The 20,272-nt window shown below is 51.2% G+C and overlaps 9 protein-coding genes across 9 annotated transcripts; 6 read left to right on the forward strand and 3 right to left on the reverse strand.

Annotated features, from left to right (window-relative positions):
• Positions 1-1,836: 1,836 nt before the first annotated feature.
• On the reverse strand, positions 1,837-2,782 carry M438DRAFT_320199 (uncharacterized protein; the record flags this gene model as incomplete). The annotated part of the gene is made up of 2 exons (XM_029902867.1): positions 1,837-2,368; positions 2,477-2,782. 2 exons carry the CDS (start codon positions 2,780-2,782, stop codon positions 1,880-1,882), a joined length of 795 nt encoding a protein of 264 aa, XP_029760370.1. The 3' UTR covers positions 1,837-1,879.
• Positions 2,783-3,315: 533 nt separating this feature from the next.
• Positions 3,316-4,705, forward strand: M438DRAFT_346241 (uncharacterized protein). The gene has a single exon (XM_029905628.1). It carries the CDS (start codon positions 3,464-3,466, stop codon positions 4,619-4,621), a length of 1,158 nt encoding a protein of 385 aa, XP_029760371.1. The 5' UTR covers positions 3,316-3,463; the 3' UTR covers positions 4,622-4,705.
• Positions 4,706-5,127: 422 nt separating this feature from the next.
• On the forward strand, positions 5,128-8,019 carry M438DRAFT_298228 (putative glutaminase). Its single transcript, XM_029901979.1, has 4 exons — positions 5,128-5,497; positions 5,552-5,646; positions 5,697-6,090; positions 6,155-8,019. Exons 1-4 carry the CDS (start codon positions 5,321-5,323, stop codon positions 7,901-7,903), a joined length of 2,415 nt encoding a protein of 804 aa, XP_029760372.1. The 5' UTR covers positions 5,128-5,320; the 3' UTR covers positions 7,904-8,019.
• Positions 8,020-8,683: 664 nt separating this feature from the next.
• On the reverse strand, positions 8,684-10,261 carry M438DRAFT_298229 (putative polyamine transporter; the record flags this gene model as incomplete). The annotated part of the gene is made up of 2 exons (XM_029901980.1): positions 8,684-10,093; positions 10,148-10,261. 2 exons carry the CDS (start codon positions 10,259-10,261, stop codon positions 8,738-8,740), a joined length of 1,470 nt encoding a protein of 489 aa, XP_029760373.1. The 3' UTR covers positions 8,684-8,737.
• Positions 10,262-11,219: 958 nt separating this feature from the next.
• On the reverse strand, positions 11,220-13,188 carry M438DRAFT_320209 (FAD/NAD(P)-binding domain-containing protein). The gene is made up of 5 exons (XM_029902868.1): positions 12,904-13,188; positions 12,815-12,843; positions 11,972-12,733; positions 11,631-11,915; positions 11,220-11,573 (listed from the first exon to the last, which is right to left on the reverse strand). The coding sequence occupies exons 1-5, from the start codon at positions 13,036-13,038 to the stop codon at positions 11,483-11,485; spliced, it is 1,302 nt and encodes a 433-aa protein (XP_029760374.1). The 5' UTR covers positions 13,039-13,188; the 3' UTR covers positions 11,220-11,482.
• A 90-nt stretch (positions 13,189-13,278) lies between these two features.
• M438DRAFT_346244 (uncharacterized protein) lies at positions 13,279-14,991 on the forward strand. Its single transcript, XM_029905629.1, has 2 exons — positions 13,279-13,922; positions 13,976-14,991. The coding sequence occupies exons 1-2, from the start codon at positions 13,593-13,595 to the stop codon at positions 14,879-14,881; spliced, it is 1,236 nt and encodes a 411-aa protein (XP_029760375.1). The 5' UTR covers positions 13,279-13,592; the 3' UTR covers positions 14,882-14,991.
• A 172-nt stretch (positions 14,992-15,163) lies between these two features.
• Positions 15,164-17,239, forward strand: M438DRAFT_346245 (putative flavin dependent monooxygenase). Its single transcript, XM_029905630.1, has 3 exons — positions 15,164-15,309; positions 15,381-15,638; positions 15,698-17,239. Exons 1-3 carry the CDS (start codon positions 15,239-15,241, stop codon positions 16,857-16,859), a joined length of 1,491 nt encoding a protein of 496 aa, XP_029760376.1. The 5' UTR covers positions 15,164-15,238; the 3' UTR covers positions 16,860-17,239.
• Positions 17,240-17,347: 108 nt separating this feature from the next.
• Positions 17,348-19,716, forward strand: M438DRAFT_29948 (cytochrome P450). The gene is made up of 6 exons (XM_029902025.1): positions 17,348-18,322; positions 18,382-18,409; positions 18,462-18,926; positions 18,979-19,098; positions 19,163-19,347; positions 19,407-19,716. The coding sequence occupies exons 1-6, from the start codon at positions 17,790-17,792 to the stop codon at positions 19,582-19,584; spliced, it is 1,509 nt and encodes a 502-aa protein (XP_029760377.1). The 5' UTR covers positions 17,348-17,789; the 3' UTR covers positions 19,585-19,716.
• Positions 19,717-19,860: 144 nt separating this feature from the next.
• On the forward strand, positions 19,861-20,202 carry M438DRAFT_274746 (uncharacterized protein; the record flags this gene model as incomplete). The annotated part of the gene is made up of 1 exon (XM_029900736.1): positions 19,861-20,202. The coding sequence occupies one exon, from the start codon at positions 19,861-19,863 to the stop codon at positions 20,200-20,202; it is 342 nt and encodes a 113-aa protein (XP_029760378.1).
• Between the last annotated feature and the right edge of the window lie 70 nt (positions 20,203-20,272).

Below are 20,272 nucleotides of genomic sequence, written 5' to 3' on the forward strand. Positions count from 1 at the left end.
AGACTGGACCTATCAAAGGACCCTCTGTTGCACCCACTAGCAGGCGGTGCATCTAAAAATGACAAGGCCGCCCCCGCCGCCGCCCTTCCTATCTTGCGAACACAGATCTCCTTCCACCACCGTCACCATGAACGTACAATCACTCGTTTTAGTCAAAAGATCGTCTCCAAGTACAAGCTCTTCTTATCTTCCCCAGCATCCGGCCACTGTTTCTGTCGGCTTAACAGAAACATACGCGATACATCCGAGTTGTCGTCAAGATTGTTGGTGGTGAAGCTCAGGGACCCTCGCGCATAGCGTCGGCATTGGCAAAAGGCGGTAGCATATCTTTCTTGCAATCAGCGTGCCGGGCTACCGTGTACTCTTGGTTCACGTACTTCTCTCCGCATACAAGAGCAAGCGGCAGCTTTAGCGTTGACCCATGGGGTTGGTCGTGTCGAGGGGGGTGGTGCTTGACAGGGGTTAGGCTGGACCGGATGTCGTTACGGGGCATGAAACGCGATCACGGTCCGGGGTTGTTATGTCGGTGTTTGAAGGACATCGGCAATCATAGACTCTCTCAAGACTCTATTAGAGTGTATACTTTTGGTCTTTGATGTGGTTACTGAAATGCAAAGATGGTGTGTCGTGAAGCTCGGCTCAAAGCGGCTTTATCTATAGACGTCCTTACACAACAGCATATACTTCTATGCTTGATGTATGCATGGCACTATGATACTGACACTAGCTACTGTTCCCAATGCTCGCTTCAATGCCATATTCATCACTATGGTATCGCCAAATGACTAGTATCTACGCCGATCCTCAACCGCTTTCCTTCGGCCGAGCCATGAGCACTATGGAGAATTGCCTGTCGCAAGTCACCATTCAAACATATCGCTCAGTCGAACCATGGGATCAGAACAACGCTCACAAAGACCAGAGTCTTTTCTTGGGAGGAGGAGCCTGGCGTCCTGCACTCGTCCGATGTCTTCATACCCTCTCGCAACCAAGGAGCTTGTCTAGCGACATCACCAGAGTCCAGGTGGATGAACAGACACATACTCACAACGCTCTCAGGATGGCATGGTTTGTCAACCATGTTCGAAAGCATGATAGAAAGCATAATAGCAAACATACTCGTCTCTTTGAGGACGGGGATATACGAATTTAACCGGTAAAAGGACCAGGTTCGTAAACGAATCATCACTTTCAATGTTGCTGGCCCCTTTATAACACACTGAGGAGACGCAACGACATAAATATTCACCTCACCGGACACATGACCCTTTCTCATCTCGCTATACCGTTCGCAGACGTGATCATCACTTTTGTCGATACCACAGGCATAATTGAGAAGCAAGCAATGATCTCACAACAAAGCATAACCATAAGCAAAGAAGTCTGAGTTCAAACTCCATGCAAGGTGTTGAGATAAGAGCTGGAATGAGGAATGTCTCACATTTTGTCCTCCTACTCTTTCTCCTTTCCCACTACGGATGTTGATGATTCACACGTGATGTCCTTTGCGTTGATTCTCGTTGAATTATTAGACTCATGAAAGACCACAGGTGTCTTCTACACGTAAAATAGGCAGCCGTCAATCACGCAGGCACGTGAACGTAGGCAGACGTGATTTCAAGCAGTTATGAATATTGTCAAGTGCAAAAGCAGGAGAGGTAGACGAGAAGATGATTCTGGTATACATCAAAGGGTATCAAGTCAAAAACCAAAGAACAATGTAGGGTATATGTCACCCAAACTCCAAAGACAATGCGGGTATATGTATGGTGCCCATGTCAAAACAAATCCAAACTCCAAACTCCAAATTCCGATATCCCAAAACCATGTAGTAAACCCCCCTGATATCCCATGACGTGTGTCAAAATCTTGATTCCCCTTAGATGTATCTGCAAATCAACTTCTTGCCAAAGACTTCTTCGTCAATGACCTTGTTCTTAAGCAAATCGGCAAGAGTCTTATTCTCACAGTCGGCGTAAACCTGCCAGCCAGCAGAGTCGAACTGTCTTTGGATGCTGGAGTAGTAGGCAGAGATGTGATCTTTGGAAAGGGTGAGGAAATTTTCCCAGTCCTCGATCCAGAGGGCATAGTGGTCGATGGGGATGACGGCCAGGAGAAGGTGGACTCCATTTATGCTAGTCAGGGAGCTGGAGCTACTCTTGATGTGTTGTGGTGTTTTGACGGCACTGCTGTTCTTCTTGTGGCCCATGGGTGCCATAGGAGCGAGGTTGGTTAGTGGCGAGTGAGAGTCGCGAGGCAGCGGCTTGAAACCGGCCATGGGTTCGGCGGCGCGTTTGGTGTTGCGCTTGGTGTTGCGCTTGGTGACGCGTTTGGAGGTACGTTCGGGGACAGCAGGGTTGGTGGTAGGCTCGGTGGTGACTTTGATTGCGGTCACGGAGTCTTGCTCAGGGGCCATGCATGGAGGCATGTTTGCTTTGTCCCCGAGTGCGCACTCGAGTGCTGACTTGTGCTGGACCTCGAGTCCAGACATGATGGGAGTCTCCTGAGCTGGGAGGGTGGTTGACTGCTCAGCAACCTCGGACTCGGCGGTAGTTGTCTTGGTTTGCAGTTTGGAGCTTGACTGCTCAAACTTCTTGTTGATGCTGTGGACCTTCTGGAAGAGGTCGGAAGGATGGGAGCTGACTTTGATGATCTTTGTGACGCGAGACTTTTCGTCGTTGAGCTTCTCATGGGGAAAAGGAGCTGCCCAAGCGCGAGGGCCAAAAGCCTGTTGCTGTCTTCTGGCACCCTTGAGGACCTTTTGCAATGCCGAAGGAGCCATGATGCGAGGCGGGATGCTTTGTCGGTAGAAGAGAAGGGGGTTGGAGAAGAAGGTGCTGATAAGAGGTAGAAAGTTGATGGAAGAATGTAGAAAGCGGTAGTACAAGTGGATGTTGGCTTGCTGTAACGTGTTGGTGGGAATGCAAGATTTCGAGAGAAAAGTGCAGACTTGGTGTCAGAAGATCCAAAATATAGATGTCTGGAAGAAGAGTCAGACGTGACTGGTGCGTGATGTGTTGTAGATTTCAGCATGATAATGCGCGCAATTTGGCTCAGAAAAGCGAATCAAATGACTGGTTTGGATTAGGAGTCATTGGCACAAGTTGGTGTATAAGCTATTCTGATGATTCGAGGAGTCTTGGCGCCGGTGAGTGTAATGATTAATGGTGTGTTATGATGGGATGAATTGTAGTTGATGGGCAGTATGGCTGCATCTAGGACGTAAATATGCAGAGGGGTTTCAAAAGCAGAAAGGGGCTTGAGCAAAAGGGAAAGGGAAAGGGTCATGGCAAGCGTTGTGATGTGGATTTGGATCGGGGCTGGGCATAAAAGATTGTGCTCTCAACAGTGGAAGGCACAACAACAAAGACAAGCAAACAACCGAGACAAAACAGTCTGATATCTTTCGGCCAACACACCTACCTGTACTGTTGTCTCACAGGACAAAGAGCGACAGATCACAATGCCCGCCATCGAGGGCATAGTCTTGATGCTGGAAACACAATTCGATGCCGACACAATTCCAGAGGCGGCCATAGCAGACGCCTCGACTTCTGATGAGCGATCAGTCGCCATCTATGTCCCCTCGTTTCTTGCCTCGCAGTTCTGGTTATCCTACACAATCAACCCAGCCATGCTCGCACCTGCTCATGCCCCGACAAAGTACATGTTCTTCAAGCTACTTCTCGACGGCGAGTGTGTCGTCAGCTGGGGAGTCGGCGAGAAAGATGAATGGAAGGGCAAGACAATGTGGGCCTTCTTCCGTGGAGAGGACAATGGCGGTTGGCGTACTGTCGACAAGCGCGCTTTCTTCTTCCGCCCTACCGGAGACGACCAAGACTTTGATGTCCTGGCATACCGCGCAAGAGGCAGACGCCAGGCCTGTAGGCAATTCGACGACATGCCTCCTCCTGGCGAGACGGGCTTCGATCTTCTCAACTGGGGCCGCCTCAAGGAACACCATCCTCAAAACTTCTATCAGTACGCCCTCATGGATGCTGTCGACCAGCCGTACGCCACCTTCCGCTATCATGTCCGAGGCGGTCCCCATGTCAAAGCCCGTCGCTCAGACCAGCGATCCGAGAGATACAGCAGCGACGACTCGTACCTCGACGCCGACGACCATCTTGAAAGCGTCGCAGACGAACTACCAGACCCAGTTCAGCTCCGTAGACTCTCTTACCCGCCGAGTATCCGTCTCACTCCCACCTCTTCAAGCACCGAGCCTTCTTCGCCAACGAAGCTTGACCCCGATCTTCCTGCTCCTCCAGAGATAGGCCTCTCAACCATCCTCGACCCAGAGACATCGGTCAGCGCAGAGCTATCGCCAACTTCAATCTCACCTGCCGCTTCAGAGCCAGCGTTGGAAACCCCAGATGAAAGCGAGAAAGAACGTCTAAGCAGCGTGGATACAGTCCTTCGACGACACTTTGTCAGAACACCTACACCCGTCGTGACAGATCAGCACGCCACGGCTACACCACCATCAAGTCTGAGAAAGCGCAGTGGTGCAAAGATCAAGGAATGGTTTGGGAGCGTTTCTAAGAGAAGAGCTACCAGATCGACCAGCCCGATCCATCCAGCCCTCTCCCACAAAGCCAGCTCGGCATCCTTCTCTTGACCGTCTTCCTAAGTCGGAATCTTCGAGTCTACCGAGCTCGCGGTGGACTTCTGATGGGAGAAGCCATGAAGAAAAACAAAAGACTTCACGGTGGACGATCTATGTTGAACGAGAGGTTGGCGGACATTCTGCCAGTCGCAATAATGTGTGTGACGCGTACAGTACACGAAAAGCGGATCATTCCGCAGGGTTGATCAGAACTTCGACCTCGGCTAAGTTATGGGTCGCGTCGTGCACAGCTTTTTGCACATGCATCACCAAGACTCAAGTACTGCAGCAATACAATGAACAGATTATATTGTGGCACACAGTCACGCGTGTCTTTTACATGAAGGATATTACCTGTACATGCAACTCATCTTCGATGGCGGTGCTTGGAAGCTGCAAGTAACCCTATCGTTGCATGGATAAATTGACCCCGCCATGCGAACGTGGGGTGCTGCAAGGGACGAGCAAGCCACCGACGCAGATCTCGAACATGTGCTCACTGCCATTTGCTTGTCCATGTCTCTGTCTATGCGTCAGCTGGACCGTCTTTCCTTCTTCCTTGCACACACATCAAGTCTATGAGTGCGCTAGTGAGGTCTTGAGCTTCCATCTCTCCCCCCTCCTCTGCCTCCATCTCCTACTTTCTATAGATCAGCTGGACTGAATCTCTGTCTTTTGCTTGTCGTCCTGTCTTGAATATTCTTCTAGAAGATGAAGCTTCATCACGTTGCCGTGGCTGTGACGTCGCTGGTTTCGTCGGTCGCTGCTTCCACTTTGACTCCTCCTGTCCTGCCGTTGGTTGTCAGAAATCCATATCTTTCGACCTGGCTAGGCAACGCAAGGGACAAGCCATGGACCAAATGGCCCATGTTTTATACCGGAGAAGAGGTGTGTAGTTGTAGAAGCTTGCCGCTGTCTCGCCATGTCTGACTGCCGACGTAGATTGGCTTCTCTGTCCTCGCAAGCGTACCCGAGACTAGCACCGCGTATCCCCTGCTTGGTCGTCCTCAGGACTCTCTGGACGAGAAGGACACGACGTTGGTACCCGTAGCATAGCCCAACAAACACCCGACTGACATGTCATCAGCTACAACATCTCTTATCCTGTGTACCAAGGCGCCCAGTACGACGCATCCGTAACGAACCTCACATACCGCATCCCATCGCACGACTCAAAGTCGGAACACGTCGAGATCGTTCTGTCTTTCCTGTCCCCCGTCACACCGTCGTCTACTCTTCGCCAGTCCATTCCGGCCTCATACCTCAGCATTCACGTTACCGGAAGCTTCGACATCGATATCTACATTGATCTCAACGGCCAGTGGGTCAGCGGAGACCGAGGTAGTGAGATTGTTTGGGAGCTTGAGAATGCCGAGACGGAGAAACTGAAGAGCTGGGTGGTCAAGAGAAAGGATGAACTCGTCTTTGCCGAATGGAACGATCGTGCTGAATGGGGAAGCCTGAGATTCACTGGTCCATCCGTGAGCATGACCTTCCCTGTCTTGCTACCCACGCTCCACAGCACGGAACTGACATGTCGAGTAGGACGTCCGTCACGAAAGTGGGACATCAGGTGTCTTGAGAAACCGCTTCTCCCGTACGGGCACCCTGCAGAACGAGAACGACGAGCGCTTCCGAAGCATCATGCAAGATGAGCCCGTCTTTGCTTTCTCAAAGTCTTTCAACCTAGCCCCCAACACGAGCAGCCACAAGAACACTTCCTCCGACAGCGTCCTCTTCACCATCGCTCACATCCAGGACCCTGTCACACAGTATGCCTCCGCACGAGGCTTGACTTTCATGCGCCCTTTGTGGAAGACCTGGTTCCCTACCGACGATAACCTGACTTCGTTCCACTATATGGACTTCAACAACGCTCAGAAGCTTGCACAAAACTACTCTGATCAACTCGCTGTTGACGCCTACCAATCTGGCTCCGACTCGTACGTCGACATCGTTGCTCTCTCGGCTCGTCAGACCATGGGCGCTACTAGCTTTTCGGGAACTCAAGAGAATCCGCTCCTCTTCCTCAAGGAGATCTCGAGTAACGGAAACAGTCAGACTGTCGATGTCATCTTCCCGGCCTTCCCCTTCTTCCTCTACACTCAGCCTCGCTGGCTCGCATACCTGCTTGAGCCTCTAATTGAGCACATGCTCAGTGGTCAGTACCCCAACGACTACAGCATGCACGACCTGGGTACGCACTTCCCTAATCTCACAGGACATGCCGATGGCAAGGACGAGTACATGCCCGTCGAAGAATGTGGAGACATGCTCATCATGGGTCTTGCTCTTGTCAACTCGTTGACATATGGCTCCGAGCCCGAAGCTCAATCCGTCTGGTCTGCTCTGGGTAGTGATCACATCCCTCAGCCTAACGAGGAAAGCCCCTTTGCTCTTGGTACCTTGGAGAACCGTGACCACATTGTTGGTCTCGACGATCGCTGGGGTGGCTCGGCTCAAGGACTGAAGCAGGCCCGCAAGTGGCTCGACAAGTCATACGGCTTGTGGAAGCAATGGACCTCATACCTCGTCGAGTACAGTCTGGAGCCTCACAATCAATTGTCCACTGACGATTTCGCTGGATGGCTGGCTTTGCAGACTAACCTTGCACTCAAGGGTATCGTTGGTATCCGAGCCATGAGCGAGCTGGCTACAGTCATGGACAAGAAGGACGACGCAAAGCACTTCCGCAACATTTCGGACACCTACATCAAGCGCTGGGAAGAGCTTGGTATCTCTCGTGATGGCACACATGCAAAGCTCGCATACGACTGGTATGGCAGCTGGACTACTCTGTACTCACTGTACGCTGACGCACTGCTCTGCTTCCATCCTTCTACCACGAACGGCAGCAGTGCTCAATCTTCCGACGACTACGCTCAAGTCTCTGGCGGCAAGCAAGAGCCCATCCTCGAGCCACCAACTCACGACTTCATCCCCAACCACATCTACAAGATGCAATCCGACTGGTACGCCGCTGTAATGCAGAAATACGGCCTTCCCCTAGACTCTCGCCATCTGTACACCAAATCAGACTGGGAATTCCAAGCCGCTGCCGTCTCTTCCCGCAAGACTCGTACGGAGATCCTCGACAGAGTTTCCAAGTGGCTCAATGAGACTTCTACAGACAGACCTTTCACTGATCTGTACGATACCGAAGGTGAGGGTGGTTTCCCTGGTCCAAACTTCTTCGCCAGACCGGTTATTGGTAGTCACTTTGCCTTTTTGACTTTGGAGAGGGCTTGTGGCGGTACTGCCATGCAAGGTTTGAGCTTTTTGGATGAAGAGTAGGGTTGATCAAATCCTCAGAGTTGGACAGTCATAGTGGGACAGCGGCTGTGGCAATCCTTGTCGAGATTTATGAACATCAGTATAGGATAGTTATGACTCTGTTGAATTCGTGTACCTATTTTCTTGGTCTGTAAGTGCTTGTTTATCATATATCAAGTGCTGAGTTCGAAAAGTGGAATATTGCACGAGAGGTGATGTGAAGCATTCAAAGTGGCCGGTTGACCTTTTTCCAGACAGGGTTATACCATTAGCAATGCCTCGTGACACTAAAATGACTATTACACGACAACCGTACATTTTTTGTCTTCTTCTTAACATGCCATCATATGCTACTACAGACACTTATCCGGTGTTATCCCTGGTTGTGAGCACTCATGTCCCGTCAACAGAGATATCGACCAAAACCACTTTTGGATTCGGCTTGTTCAGAAAAATTGACGTATACACATTGGTCTGTGAAAGAAAGCTCTGGCCTGGACCAGAGTTCGAACATGAAAAAACCAAGTGGTACTACGTATGAGAGCATGCAATCGGCTGATGTGACAATTCGTGTTTCGTTGCGGTGGCTTTTTCCATCACTTTTCACATCTCGCGTACTTTTTTTCTCTTTTTTTCTTCGTTTCTTTCGTCTTGTTGTGAGATTTTGTGTTTTAGATCACATCCTCTATGCATACTGTGTGAGATGTACATGGTAACACAATGAAAAGAGCCGAAAATATAAGGAGTCCAATTTGGCCGCTTGCAATGGAAGATTATTGGTCATATATGAGTCGTTACTGTCTTGGAAAAAGGACTTCTTCATGGTTAAAGATAGGAACATGTGTATCTACTTGCCTATCCAATCCTACGCATAGGTCCATAGCCGCTCGTAAACTTCAACAATGCAGGACCACAGAAATATAGCGGTACGGCAAACAGCAACAGGAAATACTGTATTGCCGCCATCTCGCCAAATACAATGGAAGCTCCTTGCTCGGCGATCCAGTCGCTGGAGTACATACTCAGCACGCAAGCGATAACATTACGGATCACAAAGACGATGACCAAGGCTTCACCGGCGAAAGCTTGGTAGCAGTCTACCACGTAGGTAACGACGACGTTGCTGAGTGCTGTGAGGGCGAATGCGTGCATGCCGAAGCCGAATGCTGGGCCCACCCATGTTGTTTTGTGCGCGACGCATTGGCCGTATGTTATGACTCCCAGCGGACCGATGATGGCGGGGATGATCAGAGCGACGAGACGGATCTCAGGACGAGGGTGGGAAGCGCGTTGGCGTGCACGGGTGGCGATCAGATCGATGAGGCGGCCGCCGAAGTAGAAGGATAGCAGAGCGCCGATGAAAGCGGATAGGGAAAACAGACCGATAGTACCCGTGGTCCAGTTGTATGGCGACTTTGTGAAGGTTTGTGTTGTTGCGATCTGAATCACGATGGTCCAGCCGACGAAACATCCGATGAGTATACCAGCCCAACAGACTGGCGGATAGGTTGCCATGCGCAAGATATCCCAGAAGGTGCGTAGGAAGTGTCCTTGAGAGTTGTAGCCCACGGTAGGTGACAGCCAGCCGACGAAGCTCCTCTTTGCTGGGACTTCTTCCTCAGGGTGTTGAATTCGAGGCCTGGTGTATTGTGTCTCTCGCACAAGGAGGAAGGTACAAACGAGAAGTACTCCAGAAAAGATGGCGATGAAACCACAACTCCAGCGCCAACCGTAAGCTCCGACAATGTAAGCATTGATTAGGGGGCCCAAGAAAAGACCAGAGGCCAAAGCCACGTGAAAGAACATCATACAGTGACCACGTTGATCAAAGTAGAACATCTCGGCCACGAGTGAGGGCACTGTAGCATCAGCACACGCTGCACCGACACCGCTGAGCATACGTCCACCCAAGAGACTGCCCCACGTCTGTGCAAATGCGCTCCAGATATTGGCCACGGTGAGGACCGTCAGAGCCATCAGGTAGACTGGTCGTTTTCCAAGCACTCGCATGAGAGGTACCCAGACAACATTTCCGACACCGAACATGAGGACGTTGAGTCCTACGAGGAGAGTGGCATCCGTGGCATCGATGTGGAAGTGCTTTCGTAATGGCACGATTGCGACCGTGAAGTTGCTGCCGTTTACGTTGGCGATGAACGTGAAGAAGCACACTGTGAGATAGACTGAGATCTTTGTAGATACAGGCCAATTCTATAGACAATCGTCAGTATGCTGCACCAGTCTGGCCTGACAAGAACAACTTACTAGAGGATCGTTTGGGTCGTTACTCGGTACTGGCAAACGGATAGTGCCTGCGTCTCCGGTAGGCTTCAGATCCTCAACATCATCGATTCTGCTCTCTTCCGGCTTGTCCGCCATGACTTTTGGATGAAGTAAGCTGGAATGTAAAGATCAAAGAAGGTGTAGAATCTCCGACTTCTAGGAAGAGTGATAGACACAGAAGGACTTGAAACCCCTCAACATGGGCAAGGCCGGTGCTATAGGGTGGTCGTAATGCGCGACCCACTACACACGTACAGTGCGTCAATCATGTTCCTACAATACCTACCTATCTCTGCAAATCCTTTACTATCTGAGGTCGGCAGGTAGGGCTTTGTCGTCGTTGCAACATCCCCACGAAGATCTGCAGTCCATAGCAATAGCTACGTCGGACAATGGGGACCCCGCAGTCGTCCGGGCCAGTAAGGTGGAAGATATATCTATCAGCGTACGCAAGTCCTCTCAGGAGTCAGGAGGCTGTGGTGGGAAGTGTGGAGAAGCGTGGAGAGGTCCTGCCCTAATCGAGGGCAGCCACAAAGTGCGGAATCGGATAGACGGCGAGCCCGAGGCTCTGGCACATGGCTCGGGCGAGAAGGCGCCGATGAAGAAGCACGTGAAGGTGGCACTGTGGTTTGCAACGAGTTGAACCGAGATGAGACCCTGTGTGTCGTTTGTGCTCGGAGGTGTTGCTCCGAAAGATAGAAGGGCAAGGAGTCGTGCGGGACCGAGCGAAACCGAGCGCGCGGAAAGGATGATGAGAATCCCACCCACCGGGCTTCTGACGGGCGAGACCGATGTCGAAATTTGAGTAGGAAACAAGCTGCAAAGCTCACACGTGGAAGAAATCTTATCGCAAAAGGCATGACGGTGGCTCGCAAACAAGCAAGGACGAGGAAGCCACCTTCGTCGCCCACCTTCCGTTTCTCGAAGATGTGGGGTCATCAGTGACATTCCTTCGGCGCGACTGGGGAGATTCGTGGAGAAGAAGAGAAGGACCGACTTGACGCCTGTTTCTTTCTCGGGCTTTTTCTGTCGCGAACTTCTTCATGCATATACAGGCTAAATGCTCGACTTGAATATAACCGCCAGCAGGACCGAATTGAAAAGCAACGTTACATGCCAATTGACGCCGACGGTCTCTCCGTCTGTTTCTCATGCCGAAAAGTCATGACCCACGGGGAAATACATGGCCTGTATTGCCGAACTCAACACCACTGACGTTGTGGGATATGACATCGTCGAGGTAGGTACGAGTACTGAACGCGAGAGGATGGTACGATGTCCCATCCAAACCGTCGCTTGGTTTATACCATCACCGAATTATTGCGCGAGTGACGAACCCTTCAACGCGTCGTTTACCTCTTTCTGCGCGTCGTAGCCGTAAAGCCATGGCTGTACCACCGGGCAGGTCCTACGAATGTCAGCAGATGTTTTCGCACGGACGCCGTCACATAGTATTCCCACTCACCAACGACTTGGGAACTTGACTTCAGGCTCTGATTTGCCAAGCTGACCAGCGAACAGCTTATCACGCGTTTGTTGCTCTTCTCCATCCTCCATGTGGAAGTCGTTTCTCTGAGCAAAGGTTTCTCGAACGATAGCTTCACCTCGCTTCTTTCTCAGGTTCTCATACAGGCGTAGTGCCTCGGGCAGCTGTTCCTTGCTCTTAACCACGGCCAGCAGATTTCCAAGCACCGCACCGTCTTCCAACGAGGAGTTGGCACCTTGGGCCAGGTAGGGAAGCATGGGATGACTGGACCTTGTCAGTACTGGAAGGGCATGTAAAAAGGTGCAATGCTTTCAGCTTACCATGAGTCTCCGAGGAAGACGAAGTTGCTCTTCTTGCTGACCCAGCTGTCCAGTTCTGGTCGGTGCATGAGCTTCCATTTGTCTACTGTCTTGACATTGTCCAAGAAGCGATTCAGAATTGGGTCCCATTTTGTGAAGATCTCTCTCATCTCACTAATGTCTCCGGAAGATCTCGAAACATCCGGAGGAAGATTGTCGGGTACAAGAAGGACAATGTTGTACTGCTTACCACCACGGACCGAGTATGCGACGACGTGGGCTCCTGGTCCAATCCAGAAGTGGCACGCCGGCTTGGACACCATCTCGCGGAGCTCAGGATCTTCGAGGTCGTCCAAGTCAAGTACAATTCGGTAGGCGAGGTCTCCAGTCGGTAGAGGTGCATCTTCTTTACCCGACTGTTTCAAGAAATGCGCTCTGCACTTTGACCACAAGCCATCAGCTCCAACCAGAAGATCTGCTTCGTATGTGGTTCCATCATCCAAATGTAATGTCGACTTGTCAAAATCCACGCTGGTCACCTTGCTGTTCAGCCTCAGCTTTACACCAAGGTCCTTTGCTCGCTGTGCAAGTGCCCTTTGCAGGTCCACACGGTGCAGGTCCCAAAAGGGTGCTCCGTATTTGGCTCTTATTTTCTTGTCGAAATCTTGCTGCAAGGCAAGTACTTTTCCATCGGAATATCTGTGCACCGCGAGGAAGGTCGGTTCGGCCGCCAACGGTTCGAGAACCTTATCAATCCCCCATTGTTGGAATAGTCTCGACGCGCTGTGATGCTTGTCAGGAACCAGTTCATTTCTTCCTGCCCTCGGCTATTGAAGACGGGTGAGCCCGGATCTTCTGGCTTACTTTGGTGTGATTTGCAACCCTGCACCGATCTGAATTGCCGGTCAGTAAAGGTGTCTTCCGCCGGGACCGCATGTGAAAGGAGCGCGTACTTCTGCCAGTTCTCTTGCTTGTTCCAATACTGTTACGTTGTGGCCGCCGAGAGCACAGGAGATAGCGGCAGCCAAGCCACCAAGTCCAGCTCCGATTACAACGATGTCCAAGGATGAAGAGGTCGCGGAAGGCATGGTGATGATGATAATTTGGATGTTCGTGGAGGAGATGAGGGCAGTCAGATTTGTTTAAGTACAACAGAATCAAGCAGCTCTCCACGTTGTCGTCTGCCCTAGATGCCCATCCATAAGCAGCAGCTCCGTGAAGACTTACCGATCCCCACTGCCAAAACCCCACGCTGCCCAGAAAGCCGTCGAGCCACAGCGGGGAAGAGCATCTGGAATTGTGGGAAGTTTGGCGCTACCCGTCGCTGACCCAGTGGAGTAGCGCGAGATTCATTACGTCTGTTTATCGGCCCGACCTGGGCCTTTTCCGCCATGGTCGGCCCTGTGAGACCTTACCCTCCTCCACATTGGAATTAAAAGCGCCGCCGGTTAAAGAGTGACAGAGGAGGAATAACGAGGGCAAGACAATCCGCCGTCCCGATGGGTCCCTGTGCTCGCGAATTCGTCCGCAGCAGCGCCGTGAGGTCGTTTGTATTTAGTTGGGTTGCTCGCCCATCCGCTTGATAGAGAGAAGTCGCGACCATTTGGAAACCGAACAATCCATCTTTCAGTCAAAGATCACAATGTTCTCCCCGGATTACTTCCACACAGCGGCAGCACCCAAGCTGCAAGACTACCAGGATTACGCCCAGGCTCATATCCGGGATAGGCGTATCTCACTCTCACCTTTGGCCAAAAAATGGCTCAGGAATTACAGAGAGCCCTACAAAGGCTTCACCTCGGATGGGAACATTGTCCCCGGTCTCTGGAAATCAAACCCCAATGCCAATGGACCTACCCACGCGATGGTGGATGCAGCTCAATACTTGCTTTCAGTAGCATCGGCAAATGAAAAGGCTCGGTTCCGTCACCTCGTCACTGCTAGAGAATGGCGTGCCTGGTCAAACCCCGAGGTTCGTGTTAGCATGCAAGCTGCGGCTGATATAACCCGACTAACTGGAAACAGGTTCTTGTCATGGAGTGCGGCCTTCGCGTTGATGCCATGAGCACAGACACGATGAATGCAGTGTACGAGCTACTTAGAGCATCACTGAGTCCTGAAGGCTTCGAGAAGGTGTGGGTGGCGATGATGATGAGCAACTCTGAAAACTCGGAAGACTTGCACCGCATCGCTGGCTACCAATTCTGCTTGTTTGGCGAGCCTGGTCCATATTCACCTTGGGGGTTCAACCTTTTCGGCGACAACGTGTGCGTCAATGTCTTCACTCTCAGCGGAGAAGTGGTGATTGGGCCATTCTTCGTTAGTGCAGGCCCCAGCTTTACCGAGCAAGGTCTGGTAGAAGGTGTACATGTGTTCGAGAGGGAGGAGGCAGCCGGACTCGCTTTGATGGCCTCCCTCAACCCCGAACAACAACGCGAAGCCAGTCTCCTTGGTGAAATTGAGGACTTCAGCGCAGATCAGGATCTTTTCGACCCGATGGACTACCGCAGCCTTGGTGGAGCACAGCAAGATAACAGGATCGTGCCTTACGAAGGCATCTGCGCAGCCGACCTCAGCTACGAGCAACGAAGGGCGCTCCTGGACATCGTGTGCTCGTTTAACCAAGTATTACCACAAGACTCGCTGGAACTGTTTATGCAGCGTGTTGAGAAGCACCTCGACGAGACATACTTCTCCTGGCTCGGCCCTGTCCATATCGATGCGCCTTTCTACTTCCGCATCCACAGTCCTGTGGTCATGGACGAACTCGATCACCAAGACGGTATCATGGTGCCCGGAGCATCGAGCAGACAATACCAAATCCACGCGACGCAGCGTCTGCCCAACCGAGGAGACTATGGAGCAGCGTTGCTCGACGAGTGGGTTATGAAGATGGCTGGATTTGACCGAATCGGCAGCATGGTTCGATGATTGAGAGTGGTTTGGCGATTTGATTGTTTCAACAGCGCTGGCGCATAGGCGATTGGGATTCTGCGATGACACACTTTTACGATACCCTTTATGATTAATGAAAACCAAGATTTCTCTTCAGCTGACTCGTTTGATACTGCGTGATGTTGTGCATGTTAGGCGCAGAAAGCAATCAGCCACGATTCGGGCCGGTCAAGATAGGCAGAGGAATAAGGTGACCTTAGTCAGTCGAGTGTTGACGCCATCGTCCATGACGCGACGAAGGTGAAGATATATGGTCACAGTAAAGTCAGCGCCGAGCGGTTGATCTCACGAAGCAATATTGATTGTATGTTTGTGGGACGAAGTGCAGGCGCGATGGGTCGTAAGTTCTCAGTCAAGAATGTTTGCATCGTGGGAGCGGGACCGTCGGGAGTTGCAGCAGCCAAGTGAGTCCGCAACGCGAGTCGCGCCTTCCTCTTGCTCGTCTAGGTCCAAGCAACAAAGCTGATGTTGGCAGATACTTGCTTGCCGAGAAGGCGTTTGAGCGCATCGATGTTTATGAACAGCGATCCCGAGTAGGCGGTGTATGGGACTACTCGCCCGAACAAAAGACGCCCGACGACCTTCCTGTGCCATCCGTGACACCACACGCCGGCCTCGCCAAACCCAAATGGCTGCAATCGGGCACCAGAAAGGCCTTGGGAGGTCGCGTCGAAGAGGACTCTCTGTTCCTTAGCCCGCTCTATGATCGTCTTGAGACGAACATCCCACGCACGTCAGTCACCTCACCCGAAGCTCTGCCTGAAGGCTCCATTGGACTGACGCCTGCCACAGGTTGATGGGCTACTCCGACTTCGACTGGCCTGAAGATTCACAACTCTTTCCCAAGCACGAGACTGTCACCAAGTACCTCGAAGACTACGCCGCTGATGTCAAGCACCTCATCCACTTCAACACCCAAGTCCTCGATATTAGCCTGGCAGCTACGAAAGAGGATGGACAAGAGACATGGTCTGTCAAGACCCAAAAGGTCCAACACAACATGAAGGAAGATGCAAAGGTACAAACATACGATGCTGTCGTCGTCGCCAACGGTCACTTTGCCGTCCCTTTCATCCCTCAAATCAAGGGCATGAAGGAGTGGGCCGAGAAGTACCCTGGTGCTGTGTCGCATTCCATGTACTACCAGAAGCCCGAAGACTACAAAGACCTCAAGACAGTCATCGTCGGCAATGGCGCTTCAGGCATCGATATCGCCATGCAGGTCATGACGGCCTGCAGACATCCCCTGATTCAGTCCCAGAAATCCGAATCCTTCCTCCTCTCCGACCCCTCACCGAAGAAGCAAGAGCGTCCCGAAATAGTCGAATTCATCGTTCAAGACAAGGCTGTGCGCTTTGCTGATGACTCCATCGAGAAAAACATCGACTCGATCCTCTTTTGCACTGGATACTTCTACTCCTTCCCCTTCCTCAACAACCTGAGTCCACCGCTCGTCACCAGTGGCACCCACGTCGAGAATCTGTATCAACACATGGTCTATCGCCAGCACCCCACCCTCTGTTTCCCTGTATTGCAACAGCGAGTCATACCCTTCCCCATGTCCGAAGCACAGAGCGCTGTTATTGCCCGCCTGTGGAACAACCGCATATCGTTACCCTCGGAAGAAGACATGAAAGCTTGGGAAGACAATCTCCTGAAAGAGACGAACGGGGGTGGTAGAGATTTCCACCTGCTCAAGTTCCCCAAAGATGCCAATTACATTAACGAAATGTATGATTGGTCAATGTCAGCTCCTCATGCAGATACCAAGGGCAAGCGGCCGCCACATTGGGGCGAGAAAGAATACTGGATGCGTGAGAAATTTCCCGAGATCAAAAAAGCCTTCCAGGACCGAGGCGAGGGCAGACACCAAGTCACTTCGTTGGAAGAACTAGGTTTCGATTTTGAAAAGTACAAGAAAGATAGATTGGTCGAGCAAAAAAGCCTACTCTGAACCTCCGTTATTCCAGTCGCTGATAGAAGCTTGAATAGATGCTTGAACCCAAATCATTGGAGCATTTGAGTCATGGGTGGCAGACCCAGCGAAAACTCGACACAAAATCGAAAAATTGATTGACAGGAAAACACTGGTCTTAACGTGAAGCAAATGGTTTCAACATCGTCTTCACATGCAAGTCTGATATCGCATCGAACGCGTTGTCAAATTGCTCGGAACGGAAAGAGAGAGATGCCGAGCCGGATGGCCCCTCGGCCAGCAGCCGAGCGCCTCACCTGCAGTTGAAACCACAATTTTCCTACGAACATCTGTGGCGCAGTTGCAATCCGTTGGAGTTCCAGGTTTCACTGCTTACCATCTTGTGTGTCTAGTACGTAGTGATATGTTGAATGTCCAATCCCTGGAGCTTTCTTTGTACAACAGGCCCTATGCACGGTTGCACGACCAGCCTTGACAACCAGGAAACAGGATAAAGCATGCATGGGAGAGTGCCTCGGATCAAGTTTTACGAAGAATATGAATCTGGATCCAAAACCTGAGCTGTACTGTCTAGTCACGATCTAAGCAATGTCCTCAACACCGCTTGTTTGCCTTGACCAGCTAAATGTCAACATTCACAGCCGACCGACTGGCTTGAAATGGAAGCACTGACGTTGCGAGGATTCATCATGCAACTCGGTAGTCGTGCAGTCGATCTTGTTCTGCCATTTGGAAGGCAAAAGCGATCAATAGAAGGCATATGCCCTACTCGATCAGACCATGGGCAAGCATGGCATGTGAATGTGGATCATTGTAGACGGGTCAACCCCCCCATGAAATCATTGCATGCGATAGTCTCGCACAGTGACGACGAGGCCCTTGTATAAAGCAGGCTGAACCCCCATTGATTCAGAGCAGGCAGACAGTTCTTTCTGTTCCATCTCGACCATGTTCTCGGAGCAAATCACCAAGGCGGCTGGCTACCTCCTCACAGGCGTCGTCCTGTACAGCACCAGTATCGTCTTCTACAACCTTTACATCAATCCTGTCAGCAAGTACCCAGGATCATGGCTCTACACTTCTACGCCATTCCCACGCCTATGGCTATATATCAGCGGCCGTGAACCATTTGTGGTATTGGATATGCACAAACGCTACGGACCGATCGTTCGCATCGCTCCCAATGAACTCAGTTTTATAGATCAACAAGCATGGAAGGACATCTACGGACACAAGAACAACAATCCAAAGGACCCGACTTTCTATCCCTTTGCTCCAGACACCAAGAACAGCCTCATCTTGGCAAACGATGAGGACCATCACCGCATGCGAAAGATGTTCTTGCCCGCATTCTCGGCTCGTGCTCTTAGAGACCAGAACGACATGTTGAATCACTATGTGCGAAAATTGGTCGAGGCCTTGAAGGAGAAGCAGAAGAATGGCGAGAAGGTTGACTTGGTCAAATTCTACAACTTTACTACGTCAGTGACTCTAGTGAAGGCGTGTCCATGTGTTTAGACACTGACTGACATATAACCAGGTTTGATGTGATTGCGGATTTGTGCTTTGTACCACACCTCCAGATCCCTTGTATGAAAAATTACGCTAATTGTGCCAAAGGGAGAATCTCTAGGACTGCTCGAAAAACAAGAGTACACGCCCTGGCTGCAAGGCATCTTCGACCAAATCTTCCTCGCTTGCTCATCTCGTACTATTCAATATTTCCCACTTCTCTGGATGGTTGTGCAGAAATTCATGCCCAAGTCTCTCACCGATGCTGCGAATGCGTCGTTCAAACATTCATCTGACCGTGTGGACAAGAGATTGGCTATGGACACCGATCGACCAGACATCTTTGGTCTAGTGCTCAAGCACAAAGATGGCGCTAACATGTCACGCCAGATGATGTACTCGAATGCCGATTTGCTCATGATTGCTGGCACAGAGACTACAGCGACCATGCTGTCTGGCTTGACCTACAACTTACTCCGCAACCCTGGCCCGATGAAACGACTGACTGCAGAGATCCGCGAGAGATTCGCTAGTGAAGACGACATCACTATTGATGAGCTGCCCCGTCTTCCGGTAAGGCGATACCAACCACGCAATCATCTGATGAACGCTGACAAGAGGATAGTATCTGACCGCTTGCATCGAGGAGGGCCTGAGAACGTACCCCTCTGTCGCCGAAGGCGTTCGTCGCAAGACAAAACCTGGCACTGCAACCGAAATCTGTGGCCAGTGGATCCCTCCAAATGTGAGTTTCATCATCTCCCTACGGCATCTCAGGTGACCATGAGACTGACGACGACTTCTCCTAGGTTGGCGTGAGTGTGCCTCACTATGCCGCCTACCACTCCGAGTATAATTTCGTCGAACCCGACTCCTTCATCCCAGAGCGTTGGCTAGCCGAAGGTATCGACGGCCACGACCCACGCTTCGCCGCAGACAAGAAATCAGCAATGAACCCCTTCTCCACAGGACCCAGAAACTGCATCGGCATGAAGTAAGTTCTCTTATTCAACTCTCATGGACTGCTCCCCCTGATATTGATGATCGATACAGCCTTGCATATCATGAAATGCGCCTCATCATCGCCCACCTCCTTTGGAACTTTGACCTTGAAGCCGACGGCGTGCCTCGAGATTGGCTCAAGCAGGAGGTCCACGTCGTCTGGGACAAGAAGCCATTGATGGTCGGGTTCCGTCACCGTAGCAAAGTCACCTTCGAGACTACGACTTGAACAAAGCCGGTCATCAGGTCTTCGAGTGCACTGAATCAGATACTCTCATGTCAGATGCCTGGACTGCGTGTAGACGCAGCCATCTTTCATCCTCTGAATCCTAGCGACTTCCGGCAGAAAGAGACAATTGATGCAGATTTTTTCAGCAATAGAAAGGAGATTGAAAGGAAGTCACGACCGTACCGACCAAGAAGAAGTCAACTAGCTGAAAATATGGAAGGTCGACCAGATCGGAAATGTCTATCAAACCCACCTACCACAATCTTAGCTCCCATTATGCTCAACGTTTGTTTCCGCACCGTCTCCCCCAGTCCAGAGACTCGTAGAAATGTAATCAGCAGAATACACAATACTTCTAGACTCACCCAAGGCGAGCGGTTGCCCCAAAACCCTCGAATTCAACAAATTAATCATCAACACACACGGTACGAGCAACGATGTGTTCTCTGCGGCCGACGAGCCAACGAAAAAAAAAAGAGAGAGGGATATCAAGGTGACAAAACAAGATTCAAAACATACAGCAGCAGGGATTCCCACGTGGTCACCCACCGTAGTACTAATCTGCCGTTCAACTGCTTATGTATGGCAGAGCGGACGGGATGCCCAGTTTTCAGCTGACTGTGGCCGTATGTGCTGGTCAAGCAATTGATTTGGAATATGATCCTGCACGACAGATGGTCAGGTAGTC

The sequence above is a fragment of the Aureobasidium pullulans genome, assembly GCF_000721785.1.
Source record: "Aureobasidium pullulans EXF-150 unplaced genomic scaffold scaffold_10, whole genome shotgun sequence".
NCBI classification, from domain to species: domain Eukaryota; kingdom Fungi; phylum Ascomycota; class Dothideomycetes; order Dothideales; family Saccotheciaceae; genus Aureobasidium; species Aureobasidium pullulans.

Bases quoted from the DNA above. Each gene is read 5' to 3' on its own strand.
- M438DRAFT_346241 (XM_029905628.1), top strand. From the start codon at position 3,464: ATGCCCGCCATCGAGGGCATAGTCTTGATGCTGGAAACACAATTCGAT.
- M438DRAFT_298228 (XM_029901979.1), top strand. From the start codon at position 5,321: ATGAAGCTTCATCACGTTGCCGTGGCTGTGACGTCGCTGGTTTCGTCG. The intron at 5,647-5,696 runs GTTGGTACCCGT...ACATGTCATCAG, and splicing joins CTGGACGAGAAGGACACGAC to CTACAACATCTCTTATCCTG. The intron at 6,091-6,154 runs GTGAGCATGACC...CATGTCGAGTAG, and splicing joins TGAGATTCACTGGTCCATCC to GACGTCCGTCACGAAAGTGG.
- M438DRAFT_320209 (XM_029902868.1), bottom strand. From the start codon at position 13,038: ATGCCTTCCGCGACCTCTTCATCCTTGGACATCGTTGTAATCGGAGCT. The intron at 12,844-12,903 runs GTACGCGCTCCT...CCGGCAATTCAG, and splicing joins AAGCAAGAGAACTGGCAGAA to ATCGGTGCAGGGTTGCAAAT. The intron at 11,916-11,971 runs GTAAGCTGAAAG...GACAAGGTCCAG, and splicing joins GTCTTCCTCGGAGACTCATG to TCATCCCATGCTTCCCTACC.
- M438DRAFT_346244 (XM_029905629.1), top strand. From the start codon at position 13,593: ATGTTCTCCCCGGATTACTTCCACACAGCGGCAGCACCCAAGCTGCAA. The intron at 13,923-13,975 runs GTTCGTGTTAGC...AACTGGAAACAG, and splicing joins GTGCCTGGTCAAACCCCGAG to GTTCTTGTCATGGAGTGCGG.
- M438DRAFT_346245 (XM_029905630.1), top strand. From the start codon at position 15,239: ATGGGTCGTAAGTTCTCAGTCAAGAATGTTTGCATCGTGGGAGCGGGA. The intron at 15,310-15,380 runs GTGAGTCCGCAA...TGATGTTGGCAG, and splicing joins TCGGGAGTTGCAGCAGCCAA to ATACTTGCTTGCCGAGAAGG. The intron at 15,639-15,697 runs GTCAGTCACCTC...CGCCTGCCACAG, and splicing joins GAGACGAACATCCCACGCAC to GTTGATGGGCTACTCCGACT.
- M438DRAFT_29948 (XM_029902025.1), top strand. From the start codon at position 17,790: ATGTTCTCGGAGCAAATCACCAAGGCGGCTGGCTACCTCCTCACAGGC. The intron at 18,410-18,461 runs GTACCACACCTC...ATTGTGCCAAAG, and splicing joins TGATTGCGGATTTGTGCTTT to GGAGAATCTCTAGGACTGCT. The intron at 19,099-19,162 runs GTGAGTTTCATC...GACTTCTCCTAG, and splicing joins GCCAGTGGATCCCTCCAAAT to GTTGGCGTGAGTGTGCCTCA.